This window comes from Eubalaena glacialis, chromosome 2, assembly GCF_028564815.1.
Source record: "Eubalaena glacialis isolate mEubGla1 chromosome 2, mEubGla1.1.hap2.+ XY, whole genome shotgun sequence".
Lineage (NCBI taxonomy): Eukaryota > Metazoa > Chordata > Mammalia > Artiodactyla > Balaenidae > Eubalaena > Eubalaena glacialis.
In genome coordinates, this window is record NC_083717.1 from 80,179,606 (window position 1) to 80,204,292 (window position 24,687).

Here is a 24,687-nt window from a genome sequence, read left to right on the forward strand (position 1 = left end):
GAAAACATTTGGGCCTGGCCTGTTCTTATTTTTATTATGAATTCAGTCTTCTTATTGGTTATATGTTTCTTTAGATTTTCTATTTTTTCTTGAGTTAGTTTCAGTTGTTTGGGTCTAGGAATTTCTCCATTTCTTCTAAGCTATCTATTTTTTTGGCATACAATTGTTCATACTATGCCTTTATAATCTTTTTACATATGTAAGGTTGGTAGTGTTGTCCTTTCATTTCTGATTTTAAGAATTTGAGTCTTCTATTTTTATCCTTGCTTAGTCTAACTAAAGGTTTATCAGTTTTCTTGATTTTTTTTCAAAGAAAAGTTCATTTATTTCTACTCTAATCTTTATTATTTCTTTCCTTCTGCTTGCTTTGGATTTAGTTTACTCTTATTTTTCTAGTTTTTTGAGGCTGAAGTTTAAGTTACTGATTTGAGATCTTTCTCGTTTTTTAATATAGGTGTTTACTGCTAAAAATTTCCCTCTGAGCACTGCTTTAAGTTCACTTGATATTTTTTGTATGTTGTGCTTTTCATTCATCTAAAAGTATTTTCTAGTTTCCCTTGTGTTTCTTCTTTGACCCATTGGTTATTTAAGACTGTATTGTTTAATTTCCACATATTCATGAATTTTCCAAATTTCTTTCTGTTAATGATTTCTAATTTTACCACATTGTGGTTAGAGAACATACTTTGTATGACTTCAGTTTTTTAAATTTATTGAGGCTTGTTTGATGACCTAACATATGGTCTGTCCTGGAGAATGTTTCGTGTGTACCTGAGAAGAATGTGTATTTTGCAGTTGTTGGGTGAAATCTTTTGTAGATGTCTGTTGTGTCTAGTTGGCTTACAGTGTTCTGCAGGTCTTCTGTTTCCTTGTTCATCTGCCTGCTTGTTTTATCCATTATTGAAAGTAGAGTATTGAAGTCTCTAAATATTATTGTCAAATTGTTTATTTCTCTTTTTATCCCTATGTATTCTTAATAAATCAGCCCTTTTATCATTATAAAATATCCTTCTTTGTCTCTAATAACTCTTTTTGTCTTCAAGTCTATTTTGTCTCATATTAGTATAGCCACTCCAGCTCTCTCTTTGTTATTGTTTGCATGGTATATATTTTTTTCATCCTTTTCCTTACACCTTTTTGAATCTAAAGTGTGTCTTTTGTAGATAGCATATAGTTGGATCATGTTTTTAAATCCATTCTACCAACCCCTGCCTTTCACTTGGAGTCTTTAATACATTTACATTCAATATAATTACTAATAAAGTTGGATTTATATCTGCCATTTTGCTACTTGTTTTCTGTGTATCTTATCTTTTTTCTGTTATTTTGTTATTTCTTTGCAACTGTGTTACATAGATATTTTCCAGTATACTATTTAAATTCCCTTCTCATTTTTTACTATATATTTTTTGAATTATTTTCTTAATAGTTCCCCTAGGGATTACAGTTGTCATCTTAATTTTTAACAGTCTAGTTTGGATTAATACCAACTTAATTTCAATGCCATACTCTGCTCTTATGTGGCTCCATTTCCTACCCCTTACTTTGCACTGTTATTGTCATACAAATTGCATCTTTATACACTGTGTGCCCATCAACACAGGTTTATGATTATTAATTTATGCAATTGTATTTTAATCAGATGGAAGAAAAGAGTTGCAAAAAACCATTTATACTGTCTTTTATATTGACCCACGTAGTTTTCTTTACTGGTGCTCTTTATTTCTTTGTATGGATTCGAATTACTGGCTAGGGTCCTTTCATCTCAGCCTGAAGCTCTGTCTTTATTATTTCTTGCAGGGCAGTTCTGCTAGCAATGAATTTTCTGTTTTTGTTTTTCTGAGGATGTCTTAATTTCTCTTTTAATTTTAAAGGATAGCTTTACTGGATATAGGATTCTTGGTTGACAGTCTTTTTTCTTTCAACACTTTTTGTCATCCTGCTGCCTTTTGGCCTTCATTTTTTTTGATGATAAATCAGCTCTTAGTCTTATTGGGATCCCTTGCATGTCCTGAATCACTTTTCTCTTGCTGCTTTTACAATTCTCTCTGTCTTTTGATTTTGACAGTTTGGTGGTGATATGTCTAGTCAATATCAGCAAGTTTATCCTTCTTGGAGTTTATTGAGTTTCTTGAATGTGCAGATGAATGTTTTTCATCAGATTTGTAAAGTTTTTGGCTATTATTTCCTCAAATATTTTTTCTGCCTCTTTCTATCTCTCCTTTTTTTTATTTTTATTTTTTTACAGGATTGCTAGTATGCATATATTGGTATGTTTCATGGTGTTCCATAGGTCTCCAAGACTCTCTTCACTTTTTTTTTTTAAATTTATTTATTTATTTTTGGCTGTGTTGGGTCTTTGTTGCTGTGCATGGGCTTTCTTTAGTTGCAGTAAGCGGGGGCTACTCTTTGTTGCCGTGCGCAGGCTTCTCATTGCGGTGGCTTCTCTTGCTGTGGAGCATGGGCTCTAGGCACATGGGCTTCAGTAGTTGTGGTGCACGGGCTCAGTAGTGTGGCTCGCAGGCTTCAGAGTGCAGGCTCAGCAGTTGTGGCACGCAGGCCCAGCTGCTCCACGGCATGTGAGGTCCTCCTGGACCAGGGCTCAAACCCACATCCCCTGCACTGGCAGGTGGATTCCCAACCACTGTGCCACCAGGGAATTCCCTCTCTTCACTTTTATTCATTCTTTTTTTTTTCTTTTGTGCCTAGACTAGATGATCTCAATTGACCTATCTTTAGATTCAGCGATTATTTTTTCTGCCAGTTCAAGCCTCCTCTTGAGCCCCTCTAGTGAATATTGCACTTCAGTTATAATTTTTAACTCCAGAATGTCTGTTTACTACTTTTTATAATATCTATCTCTTTATTGACATTCTCTATTCAGTGAGGCATTATTCTCATACTTTCCTTTGATTCCTTAGACATGATTTCCTTTAGTTCTTTGAACATATTTATAATAGCTGATTTAAAGTCTTGTAAGTTCAACATCTGGGCTTCCTTAGGAATGGTTTCTTTTGGTTGCTTTATCTGTGTGTGTGTTCCTATTTCTTTGTGTGTCTTATAAATTTTGTTGAAAACTGAACATTTAAATTGATAGAATGTGGCAACTCTGGAAATCAGATTCCTCCCCATTCCCAAGGGTTTCTTGTTTTTCCCATTTATTTTTGTTGTCACTCTTTGTTTGGTGATGTTCTTGGGCTAATTCTGTGAAGTCTGTATTTCTTGTTATGTGCAGCTACTGAAGTCTCTGCTTAGTTAACTTAGTGGTCAGCTAATGAGTGGACAGAAAGTTTCTTAAATTCTTGAGCGAGTATATCTCTCAGCTTTCTCTGAGGTACTGTGTGTGTGTGTTCTGGGATGTTTGCTTAATGCTCCTGCAGGCAGTTTACAACTCTGCCTTAGCCTTCACTTCTGCTTGAGAAGAGCCTCAAGGTCAGCCAAAGGTGAGAGATTAGGGCATTTTTAGGTCTTTCCTGGACATGTGTACAACCATGCACGTGAGCCTGGCCTAGTAGGTTCCAAGGAATATTTTGAAACTTTTCAAATCTCTCTGTGGACATCTCATATCTTATCTTTAAGATTTTTGATTAGATTTTTGTTAGGTCCAACTGGTCTTGCTGCCTTTGGTAGCTGTGATGTTAAATAATTGCTGCTGATTGCTTTCGACAAATGGTCTAAGGGTAGGGTTTTCTCATAGAGCAAGCTAAGTCAGATAAAATAAAGACAAGACTTGGGAATGGAGCTTCACAGGCAGATTTCAGACACTACTCTGGGGATGAGACTTTTGGGGAACTCCAAACCTGTTCTGCCTCTCCTTCCTACAGTGGTTGCTGCACTGATGGTTTTCACAGCTACTGTAGTTGTGCATCTGTTGGTTTTCAAGGCTACACTGGAGCTGGGGAGGGGGAATGGGAATAGGACAAGTTAAAACAGCACAAAACTTACAATTTTTACTGATATTAAGCTGTTTTTCTTGAATAGGTGCTCCTTGGAATGTTGCAAGCTTTTGTTAATTTTAAGGGTTTGGAAAAAGTTGATTTTGACTATTTTTGCCAGTGTTTTTATTGCTTTGATGGGGGAAGAGATTTTCAGAGGTCCTTCCTGTAAAATTGTTTTAAGAGTACTTTTTAAAGATAGGATGGGGAGAAGGTAATATTTCCTGAAACTAGTGACCTGAGGGGACTTTGAGGAAAGGGGAGCTGATTATTATTTTTTAATACAAATTATGTATTACTTGTATATTTTGTAATATATTTATAAAGATATATAATGTGCATACATCATTTAATACAAATTATTGTATTACCCAAAGACGATTATTTGGAATAAAATACAAATAAGATTGTATTCCAGATGGGATTTCCTTTAGAAGTTTAGATGCTTAGCGGAGTTGTACTGAATAGGAAAGTGAGAAGAAGTTCTCTCAGAAGTTCTCTTTTTCTCTTTCATTTTTCCATTTTAGGTGTACAGAGCCAATGGACCAGATGGAGCCATTGGCAGAGGCCAGAGAATCCACCTGCAGTTATGGGACACAGCAGGGCAGGAGAGGTATGAGATCTTCAGTTATGTGCTCCTTACTGGAGGAAAGGGGAAAAACAACTACCTCTTCACACAGTGACCTGAGTAGGAAAAGGCCAGCTGATTAGTTGATTTGCACCTGGATAAGACATGCTGCCAAATTAGCAGGAAATGTATCAGTCTGAGGTGATAATGGTGGCTTTATTTCATACAAGGTCAAAGGAAAAATGAATCCTTTTCAAAGTGGACCCTTTTACTTATGGACTTTTTTCTTTTTCTCCCACCCTTTTTTTAGACCTGTATACTTTTCTCCATTTGCTTTTGCTGTTTACTCAACCACAAAGAAAGCTGTAGAGTTGCATGCATTATTCTTACCTGATTGTTGAAACCTAGTAGAAAATCTCATTGGAATTAATTTATATGGTCAGAGGTTGCTTGAAAAAAATGTCACATGAAATCTTCATATACAGTTACTTTTTAAAAATTGCAGTATAGTTGATTTACAATGTTGTGTTAATTTCTGCTGTATGATAAAGTGATTCAGTTATACAAATATATACATTCTCTTTTATGTTCTTTTCCATTATGGTTTATCACAGGATATTGAATATAGTTCCCTGTGCTATATAATAGAACCTTGTTGTTTATAATAGTTTGCATCTGCTGATCCAAACTCCCAATTCATCCCTCCCCCACCCCCCTCCCCCCTTGGCAACCACAAGTCTGTTTGAAGTTGCTTTTAGTTAGCTATAGCTCTGTTATCTCTCACAATTTCCTTGAAGGATTTTGTTTAACTTTTTATTATGGGAAACTCCGAGTATATGCAGAAATGGAGAGGAGAGAACAGTGAACTCAGGTACTAATTCCTTGGTTTCAACAGCCATCAAGTTGTGGCCCATCTTACTTCACGTATATCCCTCACCTCTCCTCACCACCCCCACCGCCCAATTATTTTGAAACAAATCCCAAATAGCAAATTATTTCATTCATAACTATTTTGGTACGTATCTCTAAAAGATAAGTACTCTTTTTGTAAAAACATGGATTAGAAATATTTGAGAAAACTTAGAAGAGCGGATTAGATGACAGATTCATACCAGTATTTTCTTCCCTGGAGCCTATGCCTGTCAGTTGCAGGCTTTGCATAAAAGCAAAATAAGAGAAAACCTGCTACTAGAGGGAGGGAGAGGGGAGAGAGCAGGATAAATCCTTGGTGGAGAGAGTACCTTTCAGGGGAGACTGAGGGGATACTATCCCCACCTTAAAGCCAAAGAAATGGTTCTCAGAGATAAGAGATTTCTTTAGAGACTGAAAATTAAAAGGTCATGGAACACATTGTGATGTTAAATCAAGACAAGCTTTCACAGGACAAAGAAGACAAACACAGCAAGCACCATTGCTTTTGGCCTATTTAACTCTTAACTGTACAATAAATTCTTGGCTGAGACTAAGGAATCACGAGCTAGTTCTTGTCATCCCTGTCAAGGGATGGGTTTTTAAATCACATGGCCTATTAACACATAAACTTTTATCAGTTAGATAAATAACTGTATTATACATGTTTGGAATATCATCATCTAACTTATTTAAAATTTTTTAAAAGTTTACACAGATGGTCTTTATTTTAAAAGAAAATTGCAAGTTTAACTTTGGATAATTGTTGGCATTTTAGAAAGTCTAGATTTGTTTTCAAATATTCTTTCTTGCTCTAGATACCTATTTACTATATTTTGTATGCTATCCAATATCATTGATTATGTACATAATTTTACACTGTTGAAATTATCTATTAATGTAATAGCATAATTCAGTAAATCTTGCACAAATAAGATTTATGCATGTATAATGTGCACATATAATGTGAAGTTACTAGAAACAGTGGCATGTTATTAAACATCTAACTTGTTTTTGATGAACTATTGTAAGAGGCTGAGGGCACTGCTGGTGGCTTTATATTTCAAGAGTGGGGCCATGGTTTAGGTGACCAGTCTGCTTTATGTTCCCAGGTTCCGCAGCTTGACAACCGCATTCTTCAGAGATGCTATGGGGTTTCTTCTGCTTTTTGATCTGACAAATGAGCAAAGTTTCCTCAGTGTCAGAAACTGGATAAGTAAGTGTTAATAGTCTCCATGCCTCTTGCTTCCCACTCCCTGCAATAAAACCCCTTTTATATTCTACTTCTTTTGTAAGTTGTTTTGTAAGAGCTCCTAGTGCTGTTTAAGATGCTGTTTAAAGGAGCAAGGCTCTTAGTTTAGGGGTGAAGATAACTGAAATACTCTGCTTTCCCTAGTCATGCTAACTTTCATTTGTTGAGTGCATCCTGCACTCTAGATACAAGGAGTGGTTTCTATGTAATCTCTTCATCAGTCTTTTCCACAAAGGGGACTCTTAGCTGCATTTTATAGATGAGGCAATAAGCCTAGAGAAGTGCTATCAGGTATTTTACCATCCCAGGGTTTAAAACATATATTACATTGACCCTTTTGAAAACTTAATGGACCCTACCCCTGGCTCCATGTCTCTTCTGTATTTAGAGGCCCCCTTTCTACTTTTAGGGCCAGAGCATTTACCAGGAGGATCCCATCATAGAAACCTCTAGAACTGCATTGGCCAGCGTGGTCCCCAGCACAATATATATGAACCTGCATTTTGGCTCTTTGGAGACAGCCTAATCTCTTACATGATTGGTTATAGTAGCCATTTCAAATCCTGCTACTTGACCAAATGTAGCATTTTCTTGCGTTGCAAATGTACATTTTCCTCTGTTGGTTGTATTAGTGTTACCTTAGAGAATCTATTGAGAGGGCTGTGATGTTAAATTCTTAACATCCAAATCTTTAAAGTGAAAACACTTATTTCGAAACACCCACTACGTAAAAATTTGGAGTTTTGGTATTATGAAAGGGTAATGGGCTGTGGTTTTTACAGTAGAAAACCTTATTTTAAAAAATGAGGGACCTCCCTGGTGGCGCAGTGGTTAAGAATCCGCCTGCCAATGCAGGGGACACAGGTTCATGCCCTGGTCCAGGAAGATCCCACATGCCGCGGAGCAACTAAGCCCTTGCGCCACAACTACTGAGCCCACGTGCCACAACTACTGAAGCCCGCGAGCCTAGAGCCCGTGCTCCACAACCAAAGAAGCCACCGCAATGAGAAGACTGCGCACTACAACGAAGAGTAGCCCCCGCTCGCCGCAACTAGAGAAAGCACGCGCGCAGCAACGAAGACCCAATGCAGCCAAAAATAAATAAATAAATTTTAAAAATTAAGGAAAAAAATGAGTTTTTAAATAAGTAATTTATTAGTGCCTTGTGGTTTTCAAAGCATTTTCACATAGTTTGTGTCTGATCCCCACGTGCCCCCTGTGAGCAGATGCAGGGAGGTGCTGTGTCCTAATTTTAGGATGAAGACGCTGAGCCTTACAGAGTAACAGACTTGTCCAATGACATGGAGCTTTTGGCTTTTGATTCAGTGGCCTATTTTTTTCCTTGATTCAGTGGCCCTTTATGTTCTTTCTCAACTAAGTTTATCACTAAGAGTTGAAGAGCTATTTAATACTTTAAATATAGGTTCCCCAATTTAGTCATGCTTACTGGGCTTCGCTTTGTTAAATGCCTGCCTGAGTCACACACCCTTACAACTGAATGGTGGTGGCTATTTCTAATCTCTTATCCTCCTTCCTTGCTCATCATTCTCTCCTTTGCATCATCGGAACAAATACTGGGGCTTTCTTAAGTCAAGCACTTTATAAGGATTGTTGTTAGAGACGGGCTCATAGAATCTTAGCATCGAAAGAGCATCAACCCACCTATTTTTCACTGGCAGAAACTGAAACTCTGGACAAGATAAATCTTGTCCATTTGGGCTTTATGGCTAGTTAGATGAAGAACAAAATCATGTGAAATTATGTGTATGTATGTATTATTTTGTGTTTTCCTTATAGTGTAAAAGAATTCTTTTTGCCCAGTTAGGTAAAGAAAACATGCATATTGGAGATTTCGCATCTTCAGTGGAAAGCCTTCTCCTCCCTCCAGCCCCGTTTTTTAAAAAAAGGTATAAGGTTCAGTGTCAGACATGGTAATATCAAATCTTAATTAGGAATACAAATTTGTTACTTATCTATACATTTTATTTTTCCTCTTCCTGTTAGTATTTTGAGTATTAGAGGGATCATTCATTTCTTCTTTTTTTTTGGTCAAATTAAAAAATATATATATATATATACACACCAATGGTGATAGAAGAACAGAGGCAGTGTTGCATTGAGGGGGTAGCTGAGTCCTGGGTGCTGAAGGCCCAGGGGGAGGAAGCAGGTCTGCCCCCTCCCTTTGCTTCTCCAGAGCTGCACTGCAGTCGCTTCTCCCTTGACCCAAGGTCTGTCCGTGCCCTCTTGGGCAAGGGGTAAGAGTCCCACGGTGATCCCTGCTGAGTTTAGGAGACTGAATAGAGCGCTGTGTCCTCTGGGCCTGAATTTGAAATCTGAGAGGAATCAGATAGTTTTGTATCACTCACCTGTCTTTCTGGAGCTTGGAGGACGAGCCAGTCATGCCCACAGGCAGCGTGTTTGGTAGGGAAACTCTAAAGCAGCCTATATTTCTGAACTTTTCTTCTGTAGCCTCACATAAATGGGACAAGAGCCCAGCAGGTATATTTTTAACATATTTTTGCCTTTATATTTTTATTCCCTCTGTCTGAAAAGCCCTCCCCACACCCACTCCCATTTCCTTAAAAAGTTGAGTTTTACTTATTCTTTAAAATATAGCAAAATATGGCCTCCATGAAATTTTCTGTGATAACTTTGTTGGATTAAATTTTTTCTCTCCTCTTAACTCCTATTACATTTTGTACTACTTACAGGGTCCTTATCACATACCACCTCTAGTTGTAGTTATTTATGTATGTGCTTTTTGCCTTGGTGAGATTTTTTAAAAGAATTAATCAATTTACTTTAAAAAAAATTTATTTATTTATTTGGCTGTGCCGGGTCTTAGTTGAGGCATGTGGGATCTTTAGTTGCAGTGTGCGAACTGTTAGTTGTGGCATGTGGGATCTATTTTCCCTGACCAGGGATCGATCCCGGGCCCCTTGCATTGGGAGTGCAGAGTCTTTAGCCACTGGACCACCAGGGACGCCCCTAATTTACCTTTTTTTTTTTTTTTGGCTGTGTTGGGTCCTCATTACTGCACACGGGCTTTCTCTAGTTGCGGTGAGCGGGGGCTACTCTTCGTTGCAGTGCACGGGCTTCTCATTGCGGTGGCTTCTCTTGTTGTGGAGCACAGGCTCTAGGCACACAGGCTTCAGTAGTTGCAGCACATGGGCCCCAGTACACGGGCTTCAGTAGTTGCAGTGCATGGGGTCAGTAGTTGTGGCATGCGGGCTCAGTAGTTGTGGCTCACGGGCTCTAGAGCGTAGGCTCAGTAGTTGTGGTGCACAGGCTTAATTGCTCCGCAGCATGTGGGATCTTCCTGGACCAGGGATCGAACCCACGGTAAGTAATTCACAGATTTTGTAGAAAAGTTGGGAAAAAAGAAAAAGAAAAATTATCAATTATCGTACTTCCCAGACTCCTCAAAATAAATACTATTAAACATTATTACTGGTAATACACAGCATCTCTAAATTCTTTATTATATTAACTTAATGGTTGTCAAGTGCAAGCATGCATCTAGATCCCCCAGAGGGCTTGTTAAAACACAGATTCCAGGCCTCAAAGCTAGCCTTCCTGACTCAGTAGATCTGGGGTGGTACCTGAGAATCTGCATTTCTAACAAGTTCCCAGGTGATGGTTAGGCTGCTGGTCCATGGACCTTACCTGAAGAGTCGCTGAATTAACTCATTTAATCCTCACCTAAACCCTATGAAGTAAGTACCGTCATTATCACCATTTACAGATGGGGAAACTGAGGCACAGAGTGGCCACATAACTTCCTCAAGGCCACACAGCTAGGAAATGGCAGAGCCAGGATTCAACCTTAGACACCCTGGGTCCTGAGTTCCTGCTCATAACCATGACACTGAACAGACATGGTGTTAACAGAGCACAGAGTCTCTCTGGAGACCAGAAAGGTTTCACAGTAGAGGTAACTGAGAGGCAAGTCTTAAAGGAAGGGTTGGGAGTCCCTGAAGGAAGGGTGTGTTTGGGTATTCAAGGGTGTGGGGACAGCATGTGTAACAGCCTGGAGGAAAGAAAGGTCACGGCTGTTGTTGGAAATGGTACACAGTTTGGTCTTGCCTGTATAGGTCTTGTTTCCCCTAACTGTCCCTTGAGGGCAAAGGTCAGTGCCCTGAATTCTACACCAAATATCAGGCCTCCCTTATTGCTCAGTAAATACTTGCCGACTTGACTTTCTCATGATAAGATATAGCGAACGTGACTTTATAATGAGGAACTAAAATGTCAACACTTTTCTGGTTAACCATGATAAAAAATAAATTAAGCCATACATTTTTGAGGATGTCTTATTGTGCAAGTTTGGGTTGCTTTCATTTCATTGTGGAGTGTGCTGAGGAAGAAATAAGGCTTTATTTTCCTTCTTTGGGAGATTAAGCTCTTTAGCTTAGTTGAAGTTCCCTTGATTTAACTGCTATTAAAAATTACTGCCTATTTACAGGTTTTCAGGTGAAAAGAAATAGCAGCTATGGAGTAAGAATTGTAGTCTCCTGCTTCTTGGCTCTGGTGACAGAATCATTTACTATTTATTCTGGGTTTTCTATCTTCATTTGATCCTATATTTTGTTTGTTTTAGATAAATTGATTCTGCCTTAGGATAATAGAAAAATGTGAAAAACATTTCAGATGGAAGTAGGTTAGTTTATAGAAAGACAATTTGTTTTAAAATGTCATTGCTATGGAGAGAAAATATACGAAAAACAGAGCTTTAAGATTAGCCATAAGCACTAGTAAATCCTCCAAGTGTTTTTTTTTTTTTTCAAATGGCCTTCATAAGAAAGACAGCTATGTTGTATGTGTATGCATGTGTGTGTGTGTGTGTGTACATAACTTTTGGAGAGAGAACAAATTCTCCCATTCCTCTCCGATATAAATAAGCTGGGGTATGTGCATAAGGACAGGATTAGTTTTACATCTCTGCCCCGTCCATTTAGTTTTATAGCTTAGGGTCTTGGTGCTTTGAAAGAATTATATCAGTTCCTTATATCTGTATATCCATTTACAGTTTCAAAGCACTTTTGCATGTATTCTCCACTGATCATAGACTTACATTACTTACCTATAATAAATTTTCTTATATTAATAGGCCAGCTACAAATGCATGCATATTGTGAAAACCCAGATATAGTGTTATGTGGAAATAAGAGTGATCTGGAAGACCAAAGAGTAGTAAAAGAGGAAGAAGCCAGAGGACTTGCAGAGAAGTATGGGTGAGTATTTTTGTGGAGGAATCTACAGAGCAAGTTTCCAATACAAACATTTGCATATGAATGAGTAACAAAAAAGGGCAAAAGCAAAAAATTGAAACACTCAGATGTAGCCCTTGGGGGGAGGTGTCAAATACCTACTTTGCATATTAATATTATATGATATGGGAGCCATAGCAACAGCAGTGGGCGAGGGCCCTCATTCAGTACCGTTTTTCTCAATCTCTTGGTGTTTGAAGAAAGACAGCTTTGAGGTCAAATGCCCTAGCTATGTAAGGCCTCCTTTCCAAGATGCAGGTAAGAGACACCCAGGATAAGGAAATTCTCTATATTCAGCGAGGAAATTTCAAAGCCGGTTCCTATGCTGCCGTAGAGAGCTCCCGCAGACAAGAAGGCCTTATTGGCTTTGGAATATCTGTGCTGGAAGAGGAGTGTGAAGATCCCCTTTGGTTTAAGCTGTGTTTTTGTGCTGGAGAATCAACTAAATACTGTCTTCCTCCTTTAGCTCAGGGAGTAGGTTTGTAGTAGCAGCAGCATTAACTGGACATGGAAGAAGGGGTCAGCCGCTGCTAATTCAAGTGTCTGGGGCACCTCTAGAAAACAATTTGTGCTTTACTTTCTTTCTGCCTCTAATATAATGAGAATGCAAATGTGTATGTATTAATTACCCTTAATATAAGTGGGAGGCAAGTAGGGTAGAGAAGGAAGGGGGGGGAGAGAGAGAGAGATGGGATGGTGTGGGATGGTAGGCTGTGTGTAGGGGGCGTTACCAGGCTGGCGGCCTCTGTTGTTAGGCAGGTCCGAGGAGGCCGGAGGAGGCCCTTTCCCTTTTCGTTGTGTAACCCCTGCTTTGTTCTTCCTTGGGCTGATTGAGTTCAGAAAGCACTCAACGATGGGGTTCACATGGGGGTGGGGGGGGTGGGGGGGTGGGGGGGGAGTGGAAGGATAGGTTGGCCCGGTGGGAAGGAGCCAGAGTTTGGAGAGCTTTGAATACCAGGTAAGAAGAGTGGACTTGATCTCCCGGGACACAGGAAGTTGCTGAAAGCCTTCAAACGTGGAGGGCTGTTATGAGTACTTTCCCAGGTCAGCCTGGGGATGACGGGTGGGGTGGAGTGGAGAGCTGTTGGGCGGCCTCTGTAAAGTGTTGCTTTGTGTATGACGCTGGAGCCCACAGGGCAGGCAGTCAGAGGGGAAGATGGATTTGAAGTGGCGGAGAGCCAGAACCAGCTGGGACCCGTAATGACGGACTGAAACTTGTATCAGTTCTTATTGCTTCTGACCTGGACGGTGTGGGTGTCCTACGGAAGCCAAGACCCTTTACCGCAGAGCTAAACACACACATCTGGCCCAGGAGGTGGAGAAGCTAAAGGGGGATCTAGGGGAAGGTGGAAAGGGGGCAGGTCTGGTCACTGGTCTGTGCCAATGAGGTGAGCCAGCGGAGAAGTGTCGATGTATGAGCAGAATGGCTGCTCCTTCACTTCTGCCCTCTGCATCCCCCCCGCTGCATCTCTCTGTGGTCCACCCTGACTGGGAAGGGAATTCTGGGAAGTGTTGTTCAATCCAGCCAAGCTGACAGATTGCAAAGCCACCACAGGTAGGGAGTGGTGGCTGGGCACTGGTACCTTTTAAAAGCTCTCCATGTGATTTTTGTGAGCAGAGGTTGAGAACCTCTGACGGAGGTGATTCTGAAATGGGGGCTGACAGAGCCCTGCAGGCGATTCTGATCACCTGATATGCTCCCTCCTCTCGTGAGAGGCACTTGTGTAAAGTAGTGGAAGGAAAGAGGGAGGGATCAAATACCACGGAGGCTTCTGAAGTGTTGAAGCTGGGCGCTGTGTTGCAAGGGGGTGAGGAGGAAGTAAGTGATGAAGCAACAGAAACTGTGGACCGTGCTTTCGAGAAGTGTGTTCGCAAAGACCAAAAAAAAAAAAAAAAATAGGGCAGCTAGGGGAGTTAGCTGGATCAAACAAGCACATTCTCAAACCTTCTGGGGGAGTCTGGATTGATTTCTTACCCCTCTGGCCTTCTTCAGCCCTTTGCTTGTTTCCTCTGGGCAGGTTCTTAGGATTCCATCTCCTGCCTGGTATGAAAGAGCCTGGCATTGCTTTCTGACTATATGGGGAATCTGGGGATAACAGGGATTGTCTTCCCTCTGTGCCCAGGTTGGAAGATCTGGGGAGTATTTCATAAGAGGGACTCAATGTAAAGTTTCTGAACTGAGTTAAAATAAGGAGAGGAGAGATTAGCAGATAAGATAATTGAAATTATTGAAGAATGGAAAGGGATGGAAACGGACTTCCCTTAGGATTTAGGAAGCATACAATAGAGTTCTGTAGGCTGTTTGGCAGTTTCAGAGGAAGGTGTAAAGGGGAAATTTGGTTCACATGCATTTCACAAATTTGAACATATAAGTTTAATGATTATTTTCACAGAAATCTTTTTTTCATTTTTAATAATCGTAATATTTTCATGGGTTGCACATGCGCTAGAGGACTATGTTGGTTAGTCCATCGATGTGCTCACAGTCAGAAAACAGTAGTTTATGGCATATCTTCATATCATTTGTATGTTGTCTGATAAATTTGCATTTTTTGTTACTATCGTGTTGCCTTCTCTCCTCAGTTCATAAAAATGGGTCATTGGTTCCCAGGTGGTTCTCTGAAATATACATGCATTTGGAGAGTGAAAGACTATGTCTCAGAAAAACTTTGCAAACCTATTAAAAACATGTTACAGTGCAAATATGGAACATAAATCTGTGTCTGCTGGGACAAGTAAATCTGAGAATGAGGGCTTCATGCAGCAGCCCAAAATAGAAAGGGTGAATTGGATGCATGATGATGAATATTCAAAAAATTATTTTTAGTAGACTAAGAATCCCTTCACCCCTAATTCCCTTTTTTTTTTGCTATAAAACTTGGTTAAATTGTAATGTGAAGCTCTTAGGTCACTTCCTAACACAACAAAGCGATGTGCCCCGTAAACCAGTCAAGTTTTTTAGAACAACTACAAAATAATGCTTTCCAGTATGTAATATTGAATAATATTGTCAATGAACTCGGGGAAGAGAGCAAAACAGAGGGTTATTCAAATTTGTACTTCTGCCAGTCAAAACTATTATAGTTCACACTGTTGCTGAAATACTTTCAAAAATAGCTACAAAGTCAGTGACAAATATATTAAAAGAGAAAGCAGAATGCAACATTGACAACATTCGTCTTTTAGATGATACTGTTGGATCTCAGACTTTAGTGTGCTCCAGCTTCACCTGAACGCTGTCCCACTGAGTCTCTCATTTAGTAGGTCTGGGATGAAGCCCCACATTTTACATTTCTAGCTGATTCCTAGATGCTGCTGCTGTTAGTGATTGAGGATAACACTTTGAGAACCACCTGTGTAGATGTCAAGTTACTATGAGCTGTGCATGCTGGCAGATATTTTCCTTGACAGCAGAGCTGGACAAAATCATTATGCACAGAATATGAAGCAGGTGTCTACTTGTGCCATGCTTGGAGAAGGGAAATGTGCTCAATGACTTAACATCGGAAAATCCATGCTAAATCCAGGAGGATTTTTTCTCTTGCACAGTTAATGACATCAGCTTTGATGCAGACTGGGCAGGGACACTGGGATTGGTACCAAAGGAGCACCAGCCACAACTGGGTAGGAAAGGACTTTATTGTGAGTGAAAATGGTTGCATCTAAGCATCCTTCTACCCTCTTCTTTATTCACAGAAGATAGTTGGTCAATATAAGCCTTTGTTTTTGATTCAGGGTCGAGGGAAATAGAGAACATTTTGAATATGATGAAAGTATGATAATTGAAAGTATGTATTTCGCATGTGCTGTGCAAAGAAAGAGTCAGCAAATTTTTAACAAATGAGATATAATTGATATATAACATTGTATTAGTTTTAGGTATACAACTTAATGATTTATGTATATATTGTGATATGATCACCACAGTAAGTTTAGTTAACATCCATCACCACATGTAGTTACAGTTTTTTTTTCCTTTTTTTTTTTTTCTGGCCACACCTGGTAGCGTGTGGGATCTTAGTTCCCAGACCAGGGGCGGAACCTGTGCCCCCTGCAGTGGAAGTGCAGAGTCTTAACCACTGGACCACCAGGAAAGTCCCATGTAGTTACAATTTTTTTTTCTTGTGATGAGAGCTTTTAAGATCTATTCTTAGGGGCAGCAAATATAAGGCAACTTTTTTCCCCCACTGGAGACTGCTGGCTAGTGATGAGAAGGGTGCTCAAGAGTTTCTTGAATGAAGGATGTGTTACAAACATTGATTTACAACATTAATAATATGAGTACAGACCATTCCTGGGATTTCAAGTGGCTTAGCTCAGCATGGTGCTGTCAGTGTCTTATGTAGTCTGAACTAGATGAAGTGTATGAATAGCTTGATCTCTAATAGTTTTTTATTCTTTGAAAACTTGACATCCGACCCTTATTCAAGAAATAAATTAATGCCGTATCATTGGGCACATTACATAAGCTGCAACTAAACAGACAAGGCTGATTTCCAGAGCCCCAAAGAACTCAGTAAAGGACCTGAATTTCATCTGGGCACAATCTCCCAGGCTGAAACAGTTTATACACTCACTCTTTCCTGTAAATGCTTGTTCATTTATGAGCCAACAGGCCATGAAAAGTAGTGAGACTCGCTTCTTACTTTAGTGAAAAATACCTTCATAATTTCTGGATCCACACGTGAGTCAAATATCTAGAACCATTGGACAGAATCACCAAATACACTTGCTTTCATTCCTGGGATCTAAGATCTTCTAGTGTTGTTGAAATAAGTCATGGAAAAGAAAACATCTAAAAACGTGGGTCCTAACCTATGACATGAGCTGGATATAGGTGTCTCGGTGAAAAGCTGCAAATGATAATGCCCACCCTAATTTTCGTTTTGCTCATTTTTTTTAATTTAAAAATTTGTGATTTATCTATTTATTAAAAGCACATCAAAATTTGTGTTCTACATGTGTTCCAAAAGGTCATTAAGTGCTTGTTTACAGGTTGATATCAATTAGCTGCACAGGATTTTTTCAAATGTTTGGCGGTACTGCTCCCTAGTCATGCTGCTCTAGCACCACCATGTGACGAGAAGGAACAATACACCTGTCTCCATGCTTAAAAGGGGGACAATTGATCCTCTTGAATTTAAGCTAAGATTACTAAATTTTTGCCTAGAAAGTTTTAGGAAAAGCAGAATATTATTTTTAGAGAAGAAGAGAACCCCATTAGATGAACACTGATTGAGCACTTGCTGGATGCTAGGCTTGTGTTAAGCCCTTTACGTGTGTTATCTTATTGCCTCCTTATCAAGACCCCATGAAGCACTGTTACACCTCTTTACAGATACGGAGAACTGTTCAGATAAAATAGCCCGAATGCCTTCTAAAAGTGAACATCAGGAAGATATGGACATAAAAATATGACTGACTCCATCCACTAGACTTCCTATGCCCTTAGGACAAGCTGAGCAGTCCAATTTTCAAATGTGAGCACGAGGCACATTTCTGTGTCTGGGGCATCATTTTATGCTGGAACAGAAGTCTTAATTCAGGGTCTTTGCTGTGCGTCTCATCTAGTTTGCTTTTCGTCTGGCAGCTCAAAGAACTGAGAGTAGAGAGGAGTGATCTCTAGCATTCATTTATTCCTATAGAAACAAAAACCATGTTGCCCCAATTGCTCAGAAGACTCTGAATAATTAGTCCAAAGATTTTAAGGTTGTTAACCTGACTCCTGGTCACATCACCTAAAGATTCACAAATGGACAGGAAATATATTTTTAATTTTTAGTTTGTTACTAGAAGTTGAATTAGGACTCCAAACTACATCTTATTAATACTGTACCTCTTTTAATATGAGTGACTTAAAAATGTACACCTTCACTCATATACCCTGAAATTCTACCAATTAAATATTTGCTGAAGTTAGTAAATAGAGAATAACTCATAGTTCTGCTAGAGGCACCAGTCATTTATACTTCAGTATTGATCAGTAAAGTAAGATCCATTTTCTCTCAGCATTTAGTGATGATCACTTGGGGGCAGTAAGGAACCTCTTATGGTTTGACAAGGACTGGAGGGAGACAAATGCTTTGAAGCATGAAACGTTTTGGCTAGGACAGATCTGAGTGAGCCATCTCTGACATAGGGAAGCATGGTTCAATTTACCAGAATTTAGGGTAGGACTGTATATCAGCTACATTGTGGATTAAATCAGTGCTTGTGGGCTAGTCTGGAAATTTAATGTTTATAATCTTGCTGAGGTCTCTTGGAGCTATGATTTTCCATGATTCAGTGACATTGTTTCTATGTGTCCTGAGTTTTAAACAACAAAATTAAAAACAAACTTTTGTAACCTAACCCATTACTGTGTTGGAAATAAGAAATGTTTATCAATGACACATTTGTCAAAAATGACGCATTTCCAAGTGCTTTAAATGTTAACTCATTTAATTCTTAATAGGAAGATACTGATATGATCTAGTTTTATGGATAAGGCACCTGAGGCACAGATGTTAATAGCTTGCCAGGGCTACACAGTCGGTAAGGAGTCATACTAGGATTTGAATCCCGTCAGGCTGGCTCCAGAGGTTATGGCTCTTAAGCATTCTCCAAACTGTCTGTAACTTCCATGCATAGGTTTTGTCATTTTTTAAAAAGTATTTTCAACTGTGTTTTCTCATTTATGCCTTAAAAATTATTGTGAGGTAATTACCAGGAGCTGAGATGGAAGAAACTATGGAAAGTAGAAATAGCTTAATGGAGATCCTGTTGAGGAATTCATTGAGGCTGAGGACTCTATAGCTGGAAAGATATTTTTAATTGACTTTGAGGAAATTTTTAAAGTAAGATGTACACTATTATGACTAGTATTTACAAGAAAGTTTACTGCTCAACTACTTTTTAATTTTTGTATTTCCAATTTCAGCCCATTATTCTCGGAGGGAGAGATGAGTTTTTCAGTTGCTTTTCCGTTAAACAATAGCTTTCTGAATGGTGATAGAATGATCAAGCCTTCTCCTTAAGTATAAGAAATGTTCTGCAGATATTAAATGATTCTTCATGGGTATAATTGAGAAAGAGCACGATGGAGAAAATCTAAGTATTTAAATTTTGAGAATTCTTAATCGAAAATTCAGCTCATGTAAAAATGGCAGCATTACAAAGTGTCCCCAGGACTTAGCTCAATAACATAGGTACTTGATAAATAAGTATTTATTCAGTCCCCACAAAGAATGTCTTCTTCAAACTTGGTAAAGAAATACCGCATGTGACCAGGGGGATGGGAAAGATGTATTACCTTCATTTTGTGGCTAAGGCGCCAGATGAAGATGTAGGGAAAAAAGACTGACAGTAACCAAAGAGGTATCCAGGCAAGAGGTTTAAAAACCACTGAGATGATGTAATTTGCCCAGTGGACCCTTCTCTGATTAAGGTATTTTAGAGTCAGCATATGAAGGGCTATGAACATGGTCATGGTAGAATCAGTGGAGCAACCATGTCTTTCAGAACTCACAGATAGGTAGATAAATCCTCAAATGAAGTGATGGTTCCTCAACTGGTTTTTAAGAGCTGTACTCAAACAGGAGAGGATTGTAGAGTCCAGTTGCAAGGCCTGTTAGCTCCCATAGGAAGCGAGCAGATAATAAGGCAACATCTTGAGGAAATCATAATGGACAGACAGCCTTCCATCCCTACACATGTACCCCTAATGTGCTTCTTGGTGACACAGGAAGCAGAACAGTTGTGAAAAGATCTGTAAAAGTAGTAAGAAGGTTAGAACAAATCTATAAAAGCTCTCCTGTGGAAGCTGCTCCTAGCCAGGAAATAATGAAAGAATAACCAAAGTTGTAATCAGAGTCATTGATGTAGTGTTAACATGCTATGAGAAGACAGGAGAACAAAGACGTTCTTCAGGAAAAGTATTGTAATAGAATTGGATGTTAAAGTCTCTATAAATGTAAGGAATATTTTACTGAATTCAATTGCAGGACTCCCAGAGGTGCTAAAACAACTTTCTTTTGTAGATTTTACATCTAAGAGCATTTTTGGTCAGATTCCTTACTAAGTGGTGGGAATGAAATCAACGGTTTGAAGAAAATACAATTTTATTACTATTTTCATGCCTTTATTAAGAAGGAGGAAGAACTTGGCAGGTGATTGATTAATCCCCTTGCAAAGACTGACTCTAAGTATGAAAGGTGACCACCATGACAAGACTGATGTCTTAAGAATATGTGAAAAGTAGCCTTACAGTTTTGAAATGATGCTTTGTGAGTTACTAAAAAATTACACCTAACCTCGGGTCCTGGGATAACAAAACAAACATACTTAAGATTGATAATACCTGAGGAACTCTGAAGTGCTGTGGAATTCAGAATGTCTTCAAGTGTGTGGTCCAGGAATACAGCCTGGAGCTGACAAGTGGCAAAGCCTTTGACAGATACAGCCAGGGACCTCTGATGTCTCTCTTATATCAGCTTGTTTTTTGTCTTTGTTTTTTTTTTCCTCCGTATGTAGCAAGTGAAACAGAGTTTTCTGTTTTGGAAATCCTCATGCAAGTATGCGTATTTGGAACCAGTGGAGCCTATGGTTTAAGTTGGTTACACTAGAATCAAACAGCTGTGGATTCAAATCCTGGCTCCGCTACTTTCTAGCATTATGAAATTGGGCACATTACTTTATCTTCCTGAGCTGCAGTTTAATCATCTGTGAAATGGGAGTAAACACTTCCGGAAGTTTTACGTCTGTTAGGAATGCATTGTCAATTATTTTATTTTTCACTTTTTAACGTGGCCTGTGTGGCAAAATGCTTTTGTTGTCTTGTATATTTGTATTCTTCCGATTTTCTAAGTTGAATTATCAAGAGCAAAGGTCACTGTCCTTTCCCTCCGCATGTTGTTACCCGAGTTGTCACTGTCTTCCAGAATCCCCTACTTTGAAACTAGCGCTGCCAATGGGACAAACATAAACCAAGCGATTGAGATGCTCCTGGACCTGATAATGAAGCGAATGGAACGGTGTGTGGACAAGTCCTGGATTCCCGAAGGCGTGGTGCGATCCAACGGTCACACCTCTGCTGATCAGTTGAATGAAGAGAAGGAAAAGGGGTCATGTGGCTGTTGAAGAGTCCAGCGAGCTGCACAGTAATTCAGGTGGCCCATGTCTGTGACCTGCTCTACGGTGATACACGGCACCGGGAGAAATTAACGGACATTGTGTACAAACTGCTTCTCACCATCCCGGTTAGACCTATCAGTAAAGCATCCAGTTTTAAACTTACTTTGCTGCAGCTTTGTAAATATTTCTTTAAGATTCAGCCTGAGAGTTAGGAGAAATATTTCACATAGCCAAAAGTGCCTTATAAAACCTTAGCCCATGGCAGTAGATCATTCAAGTATTCAGGATTTTGTAGCCACAGAACAGTGCATTTATTATGTAGGATGACTGAAGATACTGTCACCTGCCTTAACATAGATAGGCCTGGAGTCTCACATTCAAGATCTTAGACGTAATATCAGTGTTTAACCCAAATTTAAAGACCCTACTTGCACCATAGGGGACCTTCTAAAATGCCATCTAAACCATTTGAATGTTAAATAAGAATATACACAAATGATGGTTCAATGTCTTTGAGTATTAATTTACGTAAGCATTCTCTTTAAAATGAAATAGGGCAAATTATTGGCCGTATCTGTAGACCTTGGATAAACTGGATCGAGAAATTATACGCTCACTGTGACTGTTGCTGGTGGGAAAGGGCTTGGGGGTGAGGCCTGGGGTGGCTTAATGTTGTATAAGCAGCTGAAGGGGGACTTCTGGCTCCCTGCTAGATTCCCATTGCTCTGCAGGGTTGATTGAAGGGTCAGGGAACTAGATTTTTATGGCTTTAGTTCACTGTGATCTGTGCATTTATACTTGGCCTATGTGCTGGCCCCATCTGAACATAGCTGGTGCTTATGCCGAAGTTATTTGTGATAAGTAAACATTTAGCTTCTCTTTCTTCGTATTTATAATGTTGGTCTGGCATCCTCAGGCTGCAGTTTCAATTAGCTTGTGAGCAACTCATCTTGTTTTCACCCTCAGTCTCTATATTCTTGATCTTTGCAACTTGTTTTATTTTTACATTGGTGGAATTGAAGGAATTAGCTTATAATTACATAAAATATCTGTTTACTGTTTGGTGGAAGATGGATGTTTGTGTTTAAGCAGTTACATTTGTACTCTAGCTCAGTATAAGAAAAACGGAGTGTTCTGTAGCCTGTAGTTTTCCTTGAGATCATGGGCATTTACCGTACTTGCTGGGTCTTTCCAAGGTCATGTACTCTTCCACATTGCCAAAGTGTCTTTTTACCAAATTTAAAGGTGGTTTCAAAATATGCTTCATGGCAGTTGCTTATAAAAATCAAAGGGGGAAATTCTTATTTATTAAAGTAGTTTAAGTAAAGTAGATTAAAATTTCCAAAGAGCTTAATGGCTATTTAGGAAGAAACACCACTCATTATAATTTAAATAAAGAATAAAAATAAATGTATTTTGTGGTGGCAAATGTTTGGCATAACAGTAATTAGAAAAATACAGCTATGATGGAAAGTAATTACTTTTATGATAATTTTCAAATGGCTTTTAGTTGAGCATCTGTCCTGTTTTTTTTTGTCACTGCCCTCCCACCATCCCCTTAAGAAACTTAGCTGTGTTTACTAAGATCTTATATATTTCTATCCTTGAAATGAGGACCTTTTTAAATACTAAGGAGTCATTGAGTCCTATGCGTTTGAATTGTGTATCCTGGTGAGAAAAAGATCCAGACATTTCAAGGGCAGGGTCATCATCACAGGCAGTGCCTTCTAAAGTTGCCATAAGACTTAAGTGGAGTAAATAATAATTTTATAGCTACGTATCAGGGAACATTTTATATGATTCATTTGTATAGTTAAAAAGAAGACAATATCAGTATGTTCCAGCCTATTTAGGAACCAACTGAGAAGTTAGCTACAGATTCCATCGGCCTTAAACATAACACACAATTAAATATATACATGATATTGGCACACGCAAGAGCCATCTTTAATTATTGACGTAAATAACCTGTATTCTCTTTGGAAATCATTTGTTTAAATTTATATTGAAGTACCAATATAAATTTTTTTGTGCGTCAGTGTATTTTCCTATTGACAGGCTTCTGTAAAAGTGAAGTGTATCTTCAGTGAACTTTGTGCCAATTAAGCTTATAATAAAAAAGTGGTTTAATCTGTCAAGTTTGGATGTGAACATAACTTCATTTCCCATCACAATAAAGTTTCAACCAGAAGTCATAATGCTAAAGGAAACCACATTCAGAGACACAAATTCCATTAGGTACGTGATGAGGGACCAGCCAAGACAACATATTCTGGAGAAGATAATTCAAATATGTTATCCTTGAACATTTATGGAGCATCTACAGTGCAGGAAATGTTGTACTAGCTGTCCTCAGGTGAACAAAGCAAGGATGGTAAGGGCGTGAACTAAGACTGGGGCTGAGAGATGGGTGCAAGAGGCATTGGCAGTGGTGTAGTACTTGATTGGATGAGGAGGGAATATGTGGGGAGATGTTCCCATTACCCATATATGTGGGTAAATAAGATTTACCTTATTTCCTACCACACTGTTTACCCCACTCAGTCCTCTGCAGGCATACTGGCCTCCCTGGAGCGGTCAAGTGTGTTCCTGCCTCAGGAATATTTGCTGTTCCCTCTGCCTGGAATGCTAGTCTTCCATACATCTGCATGGCTCCCTCTCCCATCCTTTAAGACAGTTCAAATGTCACGTTGTCCAAAAGGACTTTACTGATCACCTTATATAAAATAGCAGTCAATCCCCCTCATGGCCCCAACCAGATTGTCACCTACTGCCTTGTTATCCTGCTCTGTTTTTGTACATGTCACTTATCACCACTCAATATATTTGTATGTTTGTCTCCATCCACTAAGATATAAGCTCCATGAGGACAGGGGCTTGGGAAGTTTTCTTCAGAATTGTGTTGCCACTACCTGGAAAAGGCCTGGTACACAGTAGGTACTCAAATGGTTATTGGTGGACTGAATAAAGAACTTGAGATACAGCAGGGTCAAGTGAAAGAGTTTTCAAAACAGGAGTCACTATTAATGTTCAAAGACAGGAATAGAATTGGAAAGTAACCACTTCAAAAATGTTTAGAAATGCTCTCATATAATAAATCCATATTGGTTTATTATGAGAAATTAGGAAATCTGAGAAGTATATTCTGATGTTTTGAAGTTGATGTCAAGATAGCTAACAATCTATTGAAGAAATGTTCAATGAGTTCTTTTTTTTTTGGCTGCTCCACGTTGCATGCAGGATCTCAGTTCCCTGACCAGGGATCGACCCCATGCCCCCCACACAGTGGAAGCACGGAGTCCTAACCACTGGACCGCCAGGGAATTCCCAATAAGGAGTTTTTTTTTTTTAATTGAACTGTAGTTGATTTACAATATGTGTTAGCAAGGTAATTCTTTGCTAACATTATGCATACATTATATATGTATATATATAATATACATATGTATATTCTTTTTCAGATTCTCTTCCATTATAGGTTATTACAAGATACTCCTAATCACATACTCCTAATTTATTACTCCTCCCTCCTTTCCCCTTTGGTAACCATAAGTTTGTTTTCTATGTCTGTGAGTCTGTTTCTGTTTTACAAATAAGTTCATTTGTGTTATTTTTTAGATTCCATATTTAAGTCATATAGTT

General features: G+C 39.0%; 1 protein-coding gene across 4 annotated transcripts in view; it reads left to right on the plus strand.

The window, feature by feature from the left end:
* Positions 1–23,183, plus strand: part of RAB27A (RAB27A, member RAS oncogene family) — a 72,300-nt gene extending 49,117 nt beyond the window's left edge. For all 4 annotated transcript variants that reach the window (XM_061182098.1, XM_061182097.1, XM_061182100.1 and 1 more), the window contains 4 exons: positions 4,463–4,548; positions 6,525–6,628; positions 11,775–11,898; positions 20,853–23,183. In XM_061182098.1, coding sequence (XP_061038081.1) covers positions 4,463–4,548; positions 6,525–6,628; positions 11,775–11,898; positions 20,853–21,051 — 513 coding nt within the window. In that variant the 3' untranslated portion in view covers positions 21,052–23,183. The remainder of the gene's footprint in view (positions 1–4,462; positions 4,549–6,524; positions 6,629–11,774; positions 11,899–20,852) is intronic.
* The last annotated feature ends 1,504 nt before the right edge of the window (positions 23,184–24,687 follow it).